The 16,513-nt window shown below is 37.9% G+C and overlaps 2 protein-coding genes across 2 annotated transcripts in view; both read right to left on the bottom strand.

Moving 5' to 3' along the window:
• Window positions 1-2,511: 2,511 nt before the first annotated feature.
• Window positions 2,512-15,855, bottom strand: PTGFR (prostaglandin F receptor). The gene is made up of 2 exons (XM_063298167.1): window positions 15,076-15,855; window positions 2,512-3,058 (listed from the first exon to the last, which is right to left on the bottom strand). The coding sequence occupies exons 1-2, from the start codon at window positions 15,853-15,855 to the stop codon at window positions 2,753-2,755; spliced, it is 1,086 nt and encodes a 361-aa protein (XP_063154237.1). The 3' UTR covers window positions 2,512-2,752.
• NEXN (nexilin F-actin binding protein) overlaps window positions 10,924-16,513 on the bottom strand; it is a 269,027-nt gene continuing 263,437 nt past the window's right edge. The window contains exon 13 of the mRNA XM_063298166.1: window positions 10,924-10,940. The gene's annotated coding sequence lies outside the window, so the exon portion shown is untranslated. The remainder of the gene's footprint in view (window positions 10,941-16,513) is intronic.

The raw sequence follows: 16,513 nt of genomic DNA, 5'->3' as shown, positions 1-16,513 counted from the left end.
GGGTGCTTGGCAACCGGTTCTCATTTAAGACCGTCACACATCCCGTGATCATATGGTTGCTGTTTTTGACCTTCCCAGCCAGCTTTTGGCAAGCAAAATCAATGGGGACCATGTGATTCACTTAATGATCCCGTGGTTTGCCTAACAACCGCTGCAAAAAAGGTGGTAAAATCAGGTCGGATTCTATTAATGGCCACTTTGCTTAGCAACCAAAATACTGGTCCCAATTGTGGCCATTAAGCAACAACTACCTGTAATGCCATTGACTGTACCTTAAAAAGTCCAGTTTCGAACATCAGATCACCAAGGTTTTTTCAGTTGTATTGTACAATGATAGGATTGATCTGTTATAGGAACAGATGTTATAGGCACATAGAGGGCTGCCTTAAATCAAGTCAGATCTGTGGTCCATCTAGCTCAGCACTGGCTATACTAACAGTAACTCACTAATCTTTCAAAGATGCTGAAGGTGCTAGAGACTGCATATTATACCTTACATGTATAAGTATGTACTCCATCACTGAACTGCCTTGCTCTTCACACATTAAGCCTAGTTCATACTAGGGCCAGATAATATTTATTCAAGATAATTGCACACAACTGAATGTGGTAACAAAATGATTCAGATAGAATACATCCATCACATGAATATATTTCTTCATTCTTCTAATCATTAATACTTTTTTAGTCTATCACTGTCACACCTGCAGTTTATGAATTACCAAGACAAACACCTTTTACCAGACTTAAACTCCAACAGTTCAGATCTTTTTCTGCAACATAAAAATAGAGATACTTGGCAGGGTGCAGTATGTAACTGGTGCAGTACATTCAATATAGTAGGTCAGAAGTTGTACAGGCCTGAACTTGAGAAACTGTTAATCGAGCCTTGCATTTTCTCTTTATTTCTGTCTTGTATACCTAACACAGCCTGTAATTCTTTTGGACATCACATATTTTATCTGTACAACATGTAGACATGAATAGTGCTAATACAGACTACTGGTAAAAGCAATAGCAGCACCGGCATCCTTTTAACACATTGATTTCATTTTGTAAAAAGAAAAATCTAATTAACTTTGCCAGCTTTTTTTTTTTTAAGACAGCTCCAGCATATGCAAGTCAGGAAAAAATCCTAGGCATTTGATTGTGTGAGATCCTAGGAATGTTACCAAATTTATGCAGACATTTTACACAAAACTGTGTGAAGCTACTACATAAACAATGCAAATGGTATTAACTCCCAACAATTTACAACTGAGCTCTGTGAAAGTGTGTGTGTGTGTGTGTGTGTGTGTGTCTGTACATATATATATTCTTATTAAGAGTCTGTATTTATACATGTGTATATTAATTTAATAAGCATTTATGTATTAATCAATTCATATTAAAAACTTTCCTTTGTGTACTGCAAACTCAGTTTATTGTGCATATTTAATTTCTTTTACATTTAATATGAAATATTACAGCTTAGGCTAAATGTTCTGTCTCAAACGCAATGCATTCTTTTATCTGGATCAAACCAAGAATGTTGTAATCCTCACTTTAATGTTGCTTGACTCTACTTTAAATAAAACCAACAAGTGTTTTGTCTTTCATGTTTATGCTAATACGATGAGGCTGCAAAATACAATATGAAATATTATATAACAGTTAAATTGAACCTAAATTAACATTGGGCATATAATACTATATATACTACACAATATTCTATGCATACTTGTGAATTGATTGTAGTTTTAAACATTCACAATACTTTGAAAGTAACTGTATAATCATATGACTATAATTAAAAATAACAATCTAGTATAGCATCCAATGAATTGGTAATCATTAATGTTGTAGGGTAGAATTTCCAGATCACACAGTTAATTTATTGTGTTATACTGATTCCTGTACATTTGTTTCTATGTTGCTCAGAAAGTCCAATATGCAAGATACATGGCTATTTCATTTAGGAACAACATTCCACTCCTTTTGTAAGGTTTAGATGAAATATTTGTAAGAGACAGTAAAAGCTTTATACTAGCAAGACAAGATACATTTTCAAAATTAATGCTTATCACATAATTTCATTGCACATTCCACTGTACCATTCAACGGTAAGATATTTAATCATCTAATTTTTCATCCTTGCCCTAATGTCTATCAGGTTTCATTTTACCCCATAAAAATAGTCCTGCTACATCTGAAGTATTAACTAAATATTCCTTCTCAAGAGTTTGTGATGCTTGGACATACTATTCTCTAAATTCTGTCACATATGTGAGCATATCATCAAAGCCAACAGATGTAAACATTCTGAAGAACAATCTATTTTAATAGCACTGTTAAACTCTTGCTTAAACACATTTGAAACCAACAGAACTTGGACTTACTTTGTTTTATGTTTAGTTAAAAATAAAACCTAAACACTGACAAGTTTACTTCATTCAAAACTATTTCAGAGCTGCCAACATCACATGAGTTTCTTTATTTTTTACATTTTATATTTAGTAATTCTACGTACAGTATAATAATTTATTATTAATTGCTTCCCTTTTTCTGTTTTACAAATTCCTGAAATATTTGGCACTAGATATGGGTGGGCATGTCCCATAAAGAGGATTCTTTGTATTCACAAGGTAAACATCTTGTAATAGCAGCTCCAAATTGAGGCATATCTAGAATTGGAGCCACTTCTCAGGTTCCATCAGTTTCCAAGTATACAACAATCATAACCCTTTACTTTCACCATTCTCTGTGTTTCACTTTATGGCACTGATGTACTAAGTAGCTGTTGGTTTGTCAGCTTGGAATTAATTGGTGAATCTGAAATGGCTGCCACTTTTAAAGAATTTTTAATGGAGCTGAGTTCCCATGTATGGAAATTCATGAGGTGTACTCCACAAAATCTCCTAGCAATCTCATACAGTTTTTTAAGAACAGCTTTTCTCAAAAGAATATATACCCATGGATCTAATATTTGATTCCACGTTGCCATTCGAAGACCAAAAAGTATAGTTTCACAGGATTCCCAGGAGCTATTTTCACTTATTCCAATGTTGGCCATGGTTACCTACAAAATGAGATAAGTTCTATTATTTATCAGAAAACAACATCAGGTCAAAAAAAATATTACTATTTTTGACAATAATTTGCTTTCATAGTAATGGAAGTTACTGGATATCTGGAACCACTTTAGATATTTTTAGAAAGCTGATTCTGAATTTGAACCATCATGGATAAAGCAAACATTAAAAATTCACAGCAAAGTTGATATTACGATAAAGAGTGTAATCTCTATATCTTTTTTTTTTTTTTTTTTTTAAGAGATCAGATTGCTCAAAGTTTGCCTGGAAACTAGTATCAGATGGAGAAACACCACTGTAGTATGCTGGTGTTGCTGACATAGCTGAATTATGTTCCTATAATTCTATGGCTGTTGTGTTCATTTCTAATTCTGCCACTTTCAACATTGCTTTATTTGTTTAATTTCTGCATTCTTCTTTCATACAGAAACTTTTTCCATTTTGTTTATTTGAAATTCATTTTGAAGGTATTTGCAAATACCATTTTTCCCAATTTGCACTTTTTCATGCCAAATCTACATAATTATAGCTTATTATAATTAAATAGTTATATAGCTCTAATAGGCATAAAGGCTACCATACTATTAGAGTCAAGCCAATGAAAACATAGAAGATAGTTGGGAAAACTGGATGAGCAGAGATGGCACTCTCCAGCTATTCCAGTCCTCTGGTCTTCCCCTTGTGTCGATAAACAGAGCTAGACATCAGTTGGCCTTCCTTGTGTTCCACAAGCTAAACTATTCCCTTTGTGTGGAGCTGGAGAAGATTACTGCATAACCATCATTAATAACATTCAATTTCCAATTGTTTTAGTACATGGAAAGGGTAAGTAATATCTTCTCTACTGCCAATGAAATTTCTTGGGTTAAACCTTTATGAAATATTTGTGATGTTCGAAATAGATATCACCATCATGATGTAGGAATGCATAAGCATTTAACAAAAAATCTGAATAAATGAGAACTATTATGTGTCAGCCCCACTAGGTAGACCAGACCAGGAAATCAACTCCACAGTAAAACTAAAACTACTTTTATTGAGTTTAGTTGTAATAACAGAATCTTGCAAGTGATTGTGCTATATCTTCTCGTTCTTCTTGTACTTTAGTGAATTAGGGAGGCATCTGCCTGAGCCACTTTCTGTCATTGTTCTCAACTTAAAAAATGTTTCAGCCCCTTTTGCCTAGGTCATGGTTCCTGAATATTTCCATCAAGGTCATCTTCATCTTCAAAGAGCTGAAAAGCCTACTGAAAAGCAATTAAATTTGCTGATTACATAACATATATAATAGTCTAAATAAATAAAAGACTAGTAAAATGTTCAGTATCTGGTTAGCTAACTATTCCTAAAATCCATATGTTTCTGTTTAATAAATAATCTAATGAGGTAAACCTTTTAAAATGAGCCTCATGTGCACAGAGTGGTAGATGGCAGTACTGCAACCAAAACTCTCCCCACAACCCGAGTTCGATCCCAGCAGAAGCTGGATTGTTGGGTAGCCGGCTCAGGTCGACTCAGCCTTCCATCCTTCTGAGGTCGGTAAAATGAGTACCCAGCTTGCTGGAGAAGGTGACGACTGGGAAAGGCAAACCACCCCGCTATAGTCTGCCAAGAAAACATCACGAAAGTGGTGTCCCCCCAGAGGGTCAGACATGACTCGGTGCTTGCACAGGGGACTTTCACAAACCTTTTAAAATTATTTGGAACTCAAATAATTCTGAAAAATGGCCTTAAAGGCATGCAAAATAAAAATTATTTTACGTAACAGTAGAAGAATTACCAATCTTAATTACCAATTACCAAGCAAATATTTGTAGCTCAGGGTTGAACTGTGGAGTCCTTGGTGCTGTCAGATCCCCCCGATCAAAGGATTCACAGAACCCCTTATCGGAGGATCTGCCATCATTTCCTTGTGAATGGTGTAGACTCTGTGTCGCCAGATAGGGGGTGTGAGGTTGGAGTGTGAAGTGGATTATTATGGCTATGGAAGGCATCAAGGACAATGGGTTGAGATACACCAGGAACACCACCTGGATGGGAGGGGGGTGCTTTCGTGGGAAAGGGAACAAACTAAGGGAATGTAGTTTTAAATCTAGGTTTGAGCGGGAACTCTCCATTTGTAGCTTTACTTCTGCACCGTTCATTTTGCTTCATTAAACAGTTAAAGGAATCTCAGCCTCTTGACTGTGATTGTGTGAATGCTCAAATGACCAGGTGCTGACATTAAGCTGCGAATCTTGTTTTATTCGAAAACTCTTCCTGAGAAAGTAACTCAGCTGAGAGTTAACGAATCATGCCTAAACACGGAAAATCCCAAGCCAAGCAACCATCACCTCTATCATCATCAGAGAGGACAAGGTAGAAGAGGAAAAAGTTGAGTTGGAGGAGAGCTCTGGGAGTGGGGACAGCAAATGTGAGATGGAACCCCGGCTCAACACCACGGAGTTGGAAAGTGCTCTTCTATCCCTCAATTTCGAGAGAGAGCCTCAGACACCAAGCGTGATCATAGAAGAACCAAAGATGGGTCCTTCGCAGCCTGGTGCCAGGGAGGGGAAAGGAAGAGCCCCTCTACCTGTGGAGACACAAGTAAAGGTGTGGAGCCCGGGGTCCCATGGGACTATATCAGACCACAATAGGACTCTGCAAGAAATGTGGAGTTTGGAGGCGAGGATGTCTACTATGGAAGTGGTGCTGCAACAAGTGTCAAAAACCCTTGAAACCATGGCATACCCCTTGGCAGAGATTTTGACTCAGCTATCCAGAGTGGCATCGCCAGACTCATGAGGAAGGCAACGCACCCTAACCCCGACCCGGGATTTCGAATCCCCAGTGAGGCACCGGCGTAGTGGAGGCCACCCGGAGAGCCAAGGCGAGTGGGGGAGAGCTGCACCCAGCGAAGCAATGGCGGTTGTGACCCCGAAAGAGATACAAGTTAAGTTCAATGGCAATCCATGACAGCTGGTATTCTTCTTGACCAACACGTCCATCTACATGAAGAAATGTGGGTCTTGCTTTCTCGAGTACAAGAAAGTGAGCCAGGTAGGCACCAGGCTTCAGGGACCAGCAGCGGAATGGTTTGTGCAACTGCACGATGCCATGGCCCCAGAGCTGAACAGCCTATGAAACTTCATGAGGGCACTGAGAGAGCAGTTCGAGGACCCACTTAACAAGATGAAAGCAAAGGTGAGCATCCAGCAACTTAGGCAGGGGGGGAGAACCGTGGCAGAGTATGCCATGAAGTTCGAAGCTCTTGCTGGGAAAGTTATGGACTGGTCGGAGACCACTAAGATTGACTATTTCAAGGGGGGCTTGCAGCCAGAGATCCTGAGATGGGCACTCTGCTGCGGAGACCCTCCTACCTTAAAATAATGGATTTGCCTAGCAGGGGAGGTAGAGAATACTCAATACCAATTCCGTAGGCAACTCCGAGCACAAGTGACAGGGAAGAATACCAGAGCCCCAGGGCAATTTCCCTCCGCCCAGCGAAAGCTATTCCATGACAGAGAGGACCCGAAAGACCGCACATGGAAAAGAGGCAGCTGTTTCAAGTGCGGGAAAGACACCCACTGAGCAGCAGAATGCCCACGCGGGGAGTCCAATGCACCTAAAGGAGGAACCAAGCCGACTAAGACCCTGCCGACCAGACGCAAAGTGACAGCTGCGACAGCGCTAGCACAAACGGATCCAGACGTGAAGTCCCTGATGGAGTCAAGTGAAGACTCTGAACAGGAGGAACAGAAACTGATGGGAAACAACTTTCACCTGTTCTAGATCAGCCCACAAGCAGGTGGAAACTCCTGGGTGAAACGTGCCTACTTTGGAGGAAGACGACAAAGAAGACCCTTTGGTGGGTGATGATTGCCCCACATTGTAGGTGAGAGTAGAGCTAAAAAACTTAAGAACCTGACACAAAGCCAATTTGACAGCGATGTTAGACTCGGGGTGCACAAAATGCTTAATACACCCTGCTTTAATCGACACGCTGAGCCTCAAAACTAAAAGACTTAAGCATCCAATTATTTTCACCCAGATGGACAGTTCTGTTGCCCACAGGGGTCCCATTGAATTCTGAACTGAGACTGTAGCCATGAGTTTGGGGGGACATAAGGAAACCTTGCAGTTCATTGTGGCCCCTATCGCCAGCTATTCCATCATCCTGGGGCTAAAGAGTAGAAAACCACAAATCGACTGGGAGTCTGGCGCTTTATTGTTTAACAATGGTGCCGGCATCCTCTTGACTGTGCCACGAAACAGGCAGAATGTAGCCAGGATACTCCTCAACCAGATTCCAATGGGAAAACCTGATGCACAATCAGGCATTCCACCCGAATATTCCAACTTTCTTGACGTGTTCGATGAAAGAGAATGTGACCAATTACCTCCTCACAGGAAAACTGATTGTGCCATCGAAATCGACCCAAAGACTAAATTACCCAAACTGAAAATGTATGCTATGACAGAAACTGAGAAAAAGGTCCTCAGGGAATTCATAGATAAAAACTTGGAGAGAGGTTTCATTGAGCCCACTAATTCACCTTTAGCAGCCCCGGTGCTTTTCCAGGCAAAAAAGGATGGCTCTCTTAGACTCTGTACCAATTACTGTGGAATAAATGCGATCTCAATAAGCAATCAATGCCCTCTTCCCTTAATGAAAGACATGCTAGCACACCTATTGAAAGGAAAGGTGTTCACCAAACTTGATCTCAGGGAAGCCTACTTTAGACTTCGAATTCAGGAGGGGGATGAATGGAAAACTGCTTTCAACTGCCCTTTGGGTTCTTACCAATACAAAGTGCTCCCATTTGGATTGTCAGGGGCCCCTGGAGTATTTATGCAATACATTAATGAGATCCTCCATGAGCATTTGTACAAAGGGGTTTTAGTTTATTTGGATGACATTTTAATCTATTCTGACAACTTCAAAGACCACGTTCCGCTTGTTAAGAAGGTCTTGCAAAAACTGAGGGATGCCAAACTGTATGCTAAGCTCTCTAAATGCGAGTTTCACAAGTCCCAGCTGAACTATGGGCTATTGTATTTCTGCAAATGGCATCAAGATGGATCCTGCCAAAGTGCAAGATATAATGGGTGGGAGCCCCCTAGTACCAGGAGGCAACTTCAAAGTTTCTTAGGTTTCGCCAACCTTTACATAAATTTTATTCCCCAATTTGCACAAATTGCTTTGCCCCTTACTGACTTACTGAAAACTAGGGGGAGGGGGGAGACATGAAAAGTTACCTCCCCGGGGACTAAGCTTGCCTGGACGTCTGATTGTCAAACTGCTTTCGACTGTTTAAAGTTTCTTTTCATGAGGGAACCCATTCTAGCCCACCGAGACCCAAGCCACCCCTTTATTGTACAGGTGAATGCCTCTTGACTCAGCTGTTGGGGCCGTCTTGGTTCAAAAAGACGAAACCAGTTTCCCCCACCCACGCACATACCTTTCCCGCAAGTTCTCATATTCTGAGAGCAACTGGCCTATTTGGGAAAAAGAAGCTTTTGCTGTTAAAACAGCCCTCACACATTGGAGGCATTTGCTAGAGGGTGCTAAAAATCCCTTTGAGGCTTGGACTGATCACAAAAGCCTCCAAGCTTTACAAATGCCCAGAAAGCTGAATGGCAAACAAATCTGCTGGGCTCAATTTTTTAGCCACTTTAATTTCACCCTCAATTTCCTCCCAGGGAAAAGGAACTTTCTGGCTGATGCACTTTCTCACCTCCCGCAATATAACACTGCCCAAACCGAAATTGTAGACACCGTTTTTTCTCAGAAACAGCTTGGAATGGCTTGCATAATGCACAAACAAGCAGTAGCCAAGAAAGTGAAAGTGCAGGCAGACCTAAAAGAGGAACTGCTTCAGGCACTCCCTAACAATCCCTGGCTACAATGTAACATAGCCCAATTAACTGAAATTGACAATGTCTGGAATTGCAATGGCAAAATCTACCTGCCTGAGTCTCTTCGCCAGACAATTTTACACCGTTCCGATGATGATAAATCTGCAGGTCATTTTGCCTTCACAAAAACTCTCCTCTTGCTGAGGCACCAATTTTGGTGGCCCTCCCTTTATGCTGATGTACAGTCCTACGTCACCTCATGCCATGTCTGTGTCCAGGCAAAGAGGAAGGGGGGGGGGGGGGGAACCACAAGGACTTTTACAACCCATGGCTTCCCCTAAAGCTCCATGGAAAGAAATCGTCATGGATTTCATAATGGATTTACCTGAGAATAAAACAAAACTGTTATTTGGACCGTTATTAATTTATTCTCCAAGCAGGCTCATTTTATAACTTGCGCCAAAATCTCAACTGCTCAACAACTAGCAAAGCTATTTCTCACTCACATCTACAAAATCCACAGCTGCCCCACACGTGTGATTTCTGACAGAGGCGTCCAATTTACTTCCAAGTTTTGGTGGGCATTTTTAAAATTAATTGGGGTCCAGCAACCCCTCAGCTCATCGAGCCATCCGCAAATGGATGGAGCGACTGAACAAGCTCAGTCTATTCTAGAACAATTCTTACATTGTTACATTAGCTTTCAACAAGATGATTGGGTGGACCTCCTCCCTTTCGCTGAGGTTGCTTATAATAATGCAGTACACCAGAGCACTGGCTTTTCCCTTTTTCACATTGTTTATGGCCAGGATTTCGTCCCCATACCAGAATTTCAATTGCACTCTTTGCCTGATTCCTTGGTAGCTGACTGGGCTACCCAGATCACCACAAATTGGCCTGTCATCCACCAGGCATTGGATCGTACACATGACACAAAAAAATTGCTGATCGCCACAGGCGCCCAGAATGGAAATTTAAAGTTGGGGACTTGGTGTATTTGTCCACTAAATTTTTACGCTCCCAACAACCTTCTAAGAAGCTTGCCCCTAAATTTGTTGGACCTTTTCCAATCACCAAAATCATTAACCCTGTGACTGCACAATTACAATTACCTCCCACTCTTAAGTGACTTCATCCTGTTTTTCATTGCAGCTTGCTTAAACCTGCCCCAGAACGTTCTAAGTGGCACCAGCACTTTTTGTGTTTTTTTTTGACATTCCAAAAGAGAAAGAATTAGTTTCAGGGCTTATTTCACTAAGTCCACCAAAGTAATTAGCCTACAAGACATTTTAGAAAACTACTCACATAAACTTATTACCTGAACTATGGTCAAAATGAGAGGCAGAATTAAAAACAGCAGAAATAATTACTGCCAGTTGATAGGAAGGAAATTATTACTAGTTACACAGTACCAGATGAGCAACTATTAAGAAGCCTGGAAGGTACAAAAAGCACAGTAGTATTTCAGAAGCAATATTTATGCATTAGCAAAAATTATTAAAGAATTATTCTTCTATTAGGGGATATATTCCATATTACTATATATAATTAAATAAAATATTTAGTCTTATTTAATATTTAAAATATTAAATTTAGTATTTTAAGAACTTCTAATGAAATTGGAAATCAAGACTTTCTTTTTCTACTAAGATGTGAAGCAAACAAGGTGTGAAAAAGTAATAAGGGTACATGAATGATAGTAATCTTTAAAAATCTTAAGAAGAAAGTGTCAGATCCTGTGGAGTATTGACAGAAAAGATTGTCTTCGGTAAAAAAAAAGTTCACTTTTCTTTAGAAAGCATCTAATGAGGTTCTTGGGGAAAAATATTAAACAAGCATATAATTGAAGAAATAAGAATAGTGATGACTAATTTCAGAGGATATTTTTCATGTCAAATTATTTTTTTTCCTTTTTTAAAGAAAACTTAATTTTACAGAAGAGCTACCTTGAACATCTTTCTTCAAATGCATTCTTTTTCCCATTGATGCACAGAGATACACATTCACATTATCATCTCTTCCTCTTCCTGTCTGAATGAAACAAGTGCTAGTGCACAAGGGCTCTTGAGCCACTTCAAGTAACAAAGTAAGAAAACATCTAATGGGAAAGGTGTTTTTTCTGCTGATTATATTTTCTATTCAAGTTTTTAAAGGAATAGAAATCTTCAATAAAGGCTTCAGTTGCCTAAAGAATAACTTGGGTAAATGTGACTAAGTGTAAAATAAGCTTGCTTTAATATATTTGTAGGAAAGAAAAAAAGAAGTGTAAATTGAAGAATAAAATAATGCTATTGTAAAAAAAAAGGGGTTGTCATTTTTAAAATAATACCAGAAAAATATTATGAAATCTTAAATATGAAATCAGACTATGCTTCATGAAGTCCATAAGAAAACATGCCAGGATGACAAGATGTAAAACCAAGCATTCCAAGTACTAAGAAATCAGATAACTCCATCTACAAATAGAACTCTCTGCACAGGCCATCATTTTCCTCCAACTACAGGATAATTATGTGAATGCAGTATTCTTTCCCATATAAAGTACTCTACTTTCCATTATATTAAGTAGGCTAGCCCCTTTGAATTTATGAGGTCCAAATGCATTACAGTGCTGCTGTAGTTGCAAAGTGCTATGGGATTATGACCAAATGTATCCACAGATAGAAACAGCTAATAATCCCTTCATGGTAAAGGAATGACATAGAGGGTTTGTTCATAACTGTGGAACAGAAAAGGACCCTGAGTAAGGCACAATAATAATGTAATCAAGATTACAACTTGATTTTCAAACTTAACATGGTATTACCCAATTATTTCTCCAGTTCACCATTTCAGACTAAAAATGCAATACAGTGGGCATAATAGCTCACTATGTAGAATACTTCCACTCACTGTGACATGCTTGATCTATTATCAGGTTGGAAGAGCCACCAAACAAGCCGTTTTAGCTTTCATACGACTGATGCTACATGTAGATTAACTACACATCTTCGAATTACACAATATTGATTGATTTCCAAAGAAAACTGCTTTTTAAAAAGCAGATATCATTTTGTTAAATAGGTAATGTTTACTCTATGATAAGTGAAGCTTCCAACTGTGACTTTTTCAAATCTGTCATTATGACTTGGACTGAATAACTCCCATTAGCCTCATTAAGAATGAGTAAAGTACTCTTATGATTTAAGAAATTTAAAATTATCATGAAATATTGAAGAATAAGATCTTTTATGTTCTCAATCAAACAACTTGCATATTTCCATATATGCCTGAATATGGTTGCTCTTTCCATAGTGTTAATTCACATCACAATAATATTGTGTGGTTAGACTTGTAAAAAGTTTAACAGGACATTCTTTGCACTTGGTGCTGTCAGGCTAATTCTTCTAAGCACAAACATATTGTTTCTTTTTTATCACTGCTGATTCTCTTTTCTTGACTGAACACTGTTTATGATGTACCCTCATCTACACTGATGATAAAAAATATTTACTGCTGACTTAGAAGGTTTCATTATTATCCAGTCTTCATTGTTTCAGTAGCATTAAATTTCTAATACACCTTATGGCTTCATATTTATACATTAATTGCCTACATATATTGGCACTATTCTCCAATAATGTAGCGAGTACTAGATTATTTTATTTAAACTTTATTTAAAACAAACAAGTGATGTGCAATTTAAGATAATAACTTCCTATAATCCTAATCCTCTAATGATTCTCAAGTGCCAGATGTATTTCCATTAGTTTATATAAGTAACATTCAACTTTATGCCTAATTTGTCTCAAGTACCAATCTGAAATGTCTCATAAATATTTCCGTACCATACTCATCCAGGAGGACCACATGATTCTTCTTGGAATAAGTAGAATGAAGCCATTTAGCTGATGAAACTATAGTTTGTAGCCAGAAAAGCTACAACTTAGTCCATATACAGTACATGGAGCATAATAGTGTTAAACAGTAAATGACATAGGTATATGATAATGAGTAGAAGCATCCATACATCTGAATTAAAATTAAAATTTGTCACACATTTCATGGAATTGAAAGTAATCCTTATGTTTACATTTAAAGTGTGTGTATGTACACACACATAGACCCTGACTTGCACCAAGTCAAACTACTAGTCCATGCTATGCAGCCCAATGACTGGGAGGGTTTATCCAGGATTTCAGAAAAAAATCTTTCCCAGTAGTCTCTGAAGGTGCTGAATATTGAATTTGGGACCTTCTTCATACAAAGTGCTGCTAAATTACAACCCTTCCATAGTTAATGAACTAAATGGCTGTTCAAATATGCCAATCCATGGTTAGGAACCCACTGCATGAACTGACTTTCCAACCATACATTTAACAAAGTATGATTTTAAATGTGCTTCCTGTGCATTTTTGCTATATCAGTTTAGTAGGCTTTTGTAATTATGTAACATAGTGCAAAGAAAGAGCAACAAATTTAACATAAAAGCAGTGGTTTTTGGTTTGCCATCCAGTTTACTTAGGTTTGCAGATCATGCAGTCATGGTTTACTCTACACATGATTTGTTGAATAAACCTTAATTGCTTCACAGATTGTGCTAAGCCAGAACCAACTAAAACAGATTATGATTAGCACAATGTGTGGGTCCAGGCTATTTTAAATATAGTTTTCTGTGATATTTGAATTAAGCAATCGAGCTGCCTTTCTCACAGAAGACTGTACTGAATATCTGCCCATATTTTACAATTTGTTACCCATAAATATTGGGGAAGAAGCAGTCTAGCAAACACTTTCAGTGGGAAGTGCAAACTTATGATGTGGGTGGATTTACATTCAAAACACAAAGTAACCAAGGGTATTTTGGTTTTACTTTGTTTTGACAGGGAAAAAAAAACCTTTTGCAACTGTTTCAAGAAATTTTGGGACTTCCTCCAGTATTGCTGTGTAGATCTTTGAAGGGGCACATTATTTCATGAAAACTTCAACTGGAATACCCCTTCAAAGCAAAGCTGTAATGCAGACTGTTGTTTGCATACACTGCTTTGATAAAGATTCTAAATTATTATATAACACTTTTTTTGGGGACACTAAAAATCCCATTATCCTTACTCTAAGGTATTCTGTTAAATCACAGACTGGTTTTCAAGATAAAAAGAAAGGAAACCACAATTTCCATTGAACTACCCCATGAAAGCTTGTGTATATCATTTAACATCCACCCTCACCTAGAGAATGTTTATACCAACACCCAAATTTTTCATTCTACTTAAGGTATCTAATACTTATATAGATCCATTATTTTCAAAATGCAGACTGCTTTTCATTTGTTTCAGTGTTCCTATTTATTAACTCTTTTTAATTATCTAATTGAAAGTAGTCACAGTAGTCACAAACATATAGAATTGACAGAACTGAGACACTGAGTGTCAGTTAGGTTTTAATAACACCTTTACTGGGCATGACTCTATCATGATCAGTGCATACTGGTACAACAGGGAAACAGAATTGGACAGAGGGCTGCTAGATTGATCTGCATGTTCATTTGATTATCAAGTATACAACTGAAAATCATCTTCAGCTTTAATGTATCTACTCTATTAAGATAATTATCTGGTCTTTAAAGTAATCTATCAGCTTTGCATATAGATTGGATATCCAATCCTTATTCATGCTATCTACTCTGTCCCAGGGCATGTTAGTTCACAACAGACTGAATTTATGCAAAGTCATATTGTTATATTCATCATTACATTCAATCCAAGATCCTAAGATATTATCCCATAACAAGATAGCCAAAATATTTTTACATCATAAGGACATAAGCAGTGCCCTACTGGATCAGACCCCTGGCCCATCTCTAGTCCAGCAGTCTCACAGTGGCCAACCAACTGCACAAGGAAGCCCACTAGTCTCCCAGCAGATGGCCTTCAGAGGCAGTTACATTGCCATCAAGGCTAATAGCCACTGAATCCCACCTCAATAAGACCTTAGAATTCTTAATCTTGGCAGCATCAGGACTATTATGAAAATATTGCTATATTTATGGAAACACAAGTATGTATGCTACTTGAATGAGAAGATTTGCAATGACTTACATACTTCTGAAAAGAACGCTATGTAATTATAAGGAAAAGCTCTATATAGCAGTAAGCATTACATCTGGCAAACATGATTAAGGTCTTACCAGGAATGGACTCCAGCAAATGCAAGAAACACACATGATGGCCAAGAGCTGAATGATCATTTCAAAATGATGAGATCTGCCTTGTCTATGTTGACTTTTAAATTTGACTCTTAAAAGTGTAATTCCTGTCACAGCATTGCATAAAAATGAAATAACAAGGGCCAGCAAACCCAAGCATGAAAAAAGCAAGAGGTAAAATCTGTCTTCCCAATCTTCAATATGCTCTGTTTTATAGAAGCACCAGGTTCTTGATGCCTGAATTTGATAGGCTCTTAACCTCAGTATAGGCAGCAAAGCTATGAAAATAGCAAAAAAACATACCATAGTCAATATCATTTTTACATGTTTAGAAGTCATTTTTGTTGAATGAAATATTGGTTTTGTCACACCGATGCAGCGTTCCACAGCCATCACACTGCCCAGAAAAAGAGGACAAAGTCCAAAGAACACCATGCATATACCAAAAACACTGCAGAGAACGTTTGATTGATTAAATCGAATCCAGTCTTTATCAGATGCATAGACAAATACTGCAATAGTTCCAGCGATGAGATGGCCCAACAGGTCTGTGATAACCAAGCTACTGGCAAAAAGCAAAAAGGATGCTTTTGATTTCTGTCTAAATCTCTGATACGCTTTCATGAGAATTGCTATTGCAAGGCTATTGGATATAATCCCAACGGTCATGAAGATGACAGAAAAAAACACAGAGATTTTTTTTTCTGTGGGACAGGTAGCATTAGAAACTCTAGTCAAGGGCAGTGGTTCTGAGCTATTCATTGTCAGAAAGAAAATTTCAGCATTCAAAACATCTCAGTGGTCAGGAAATCATCAGGCATCTGTAACACAGTAAAAGAAACTGTTCAAATACAGTCAATGATACTGTACAGTTCATCTTCGCCATTTTTAATACAAAGATAGGCATAATGCAGGTGAACATGAATGGACACCAGTGCAGATAAACAGTTGACAAAATATTAAAATGATAATACGATAGATCAGATCAGCAAGTAAAAAAGCAGGAAAAAAGTATAAAAGGGCATATTTAAAATTTGAAATACTTAAATTTTAGCATTAATACTGATGGGATTGTTCAATTATCAATATTCAAGAACATTTTTTCCAAAACACATATTCCATTATCTGATACAGCTTTCATTTTTTAATTATATAACTAAGAGAGTGTTGTATATTTCCATGCACTATTATACTGATTTTTGCATTCCCTGAAATTGGATTACCTAGGGCTTTTTCCCCCCCCAATCTTTTCCATTTTACTTTTGCTATAAACTCTCCAATCCAATTTTCACTCATATACACTATTGGCATTTTAATAATACAGGGAAAAAATCATTTGCCTGATTAAAAAATATTGCAACGAACAACCAGATGATTAAAGTTAATATCAGGATTATATATAAGAAAATAAGTTTAGCTG

This window comes from Candoia aspera, chromosome 3 (genome assembly GCF_035149785.1).
Source record: "Candoia aspera isolate rCanAsp1 chromosome 3, rCanAsp1.hap2, whole genome shotgun sequence".
Classification (NCBI taxonomy): Eukaryota; Metazoa; Chordata; class Lepidosauria; order Squamata; family Boidae; genus Candoia; species Candoia aspera.
The sequence above is the reverse complement of the archived record's forward strand: the minus strand, read 5'-3'. Positions and strand labels throughout refer to the sequence as shown.

Coding starts and splice junctions, on each gene's coding strand:
- PTGFR (XM_063298167.1), bottom strand. CDS start 15,855: ATGAATAGCTCAGAACCACTGCCCTTGACTAGAGTTTCTAATGCTACC. Junction 3,059..15,075: donor TTTGCTGGAGTCCATTCCTG/GTAAGACCTTAA, acceptor CTCATTTTGTAG/GTAACCATGGCCAACATTGG.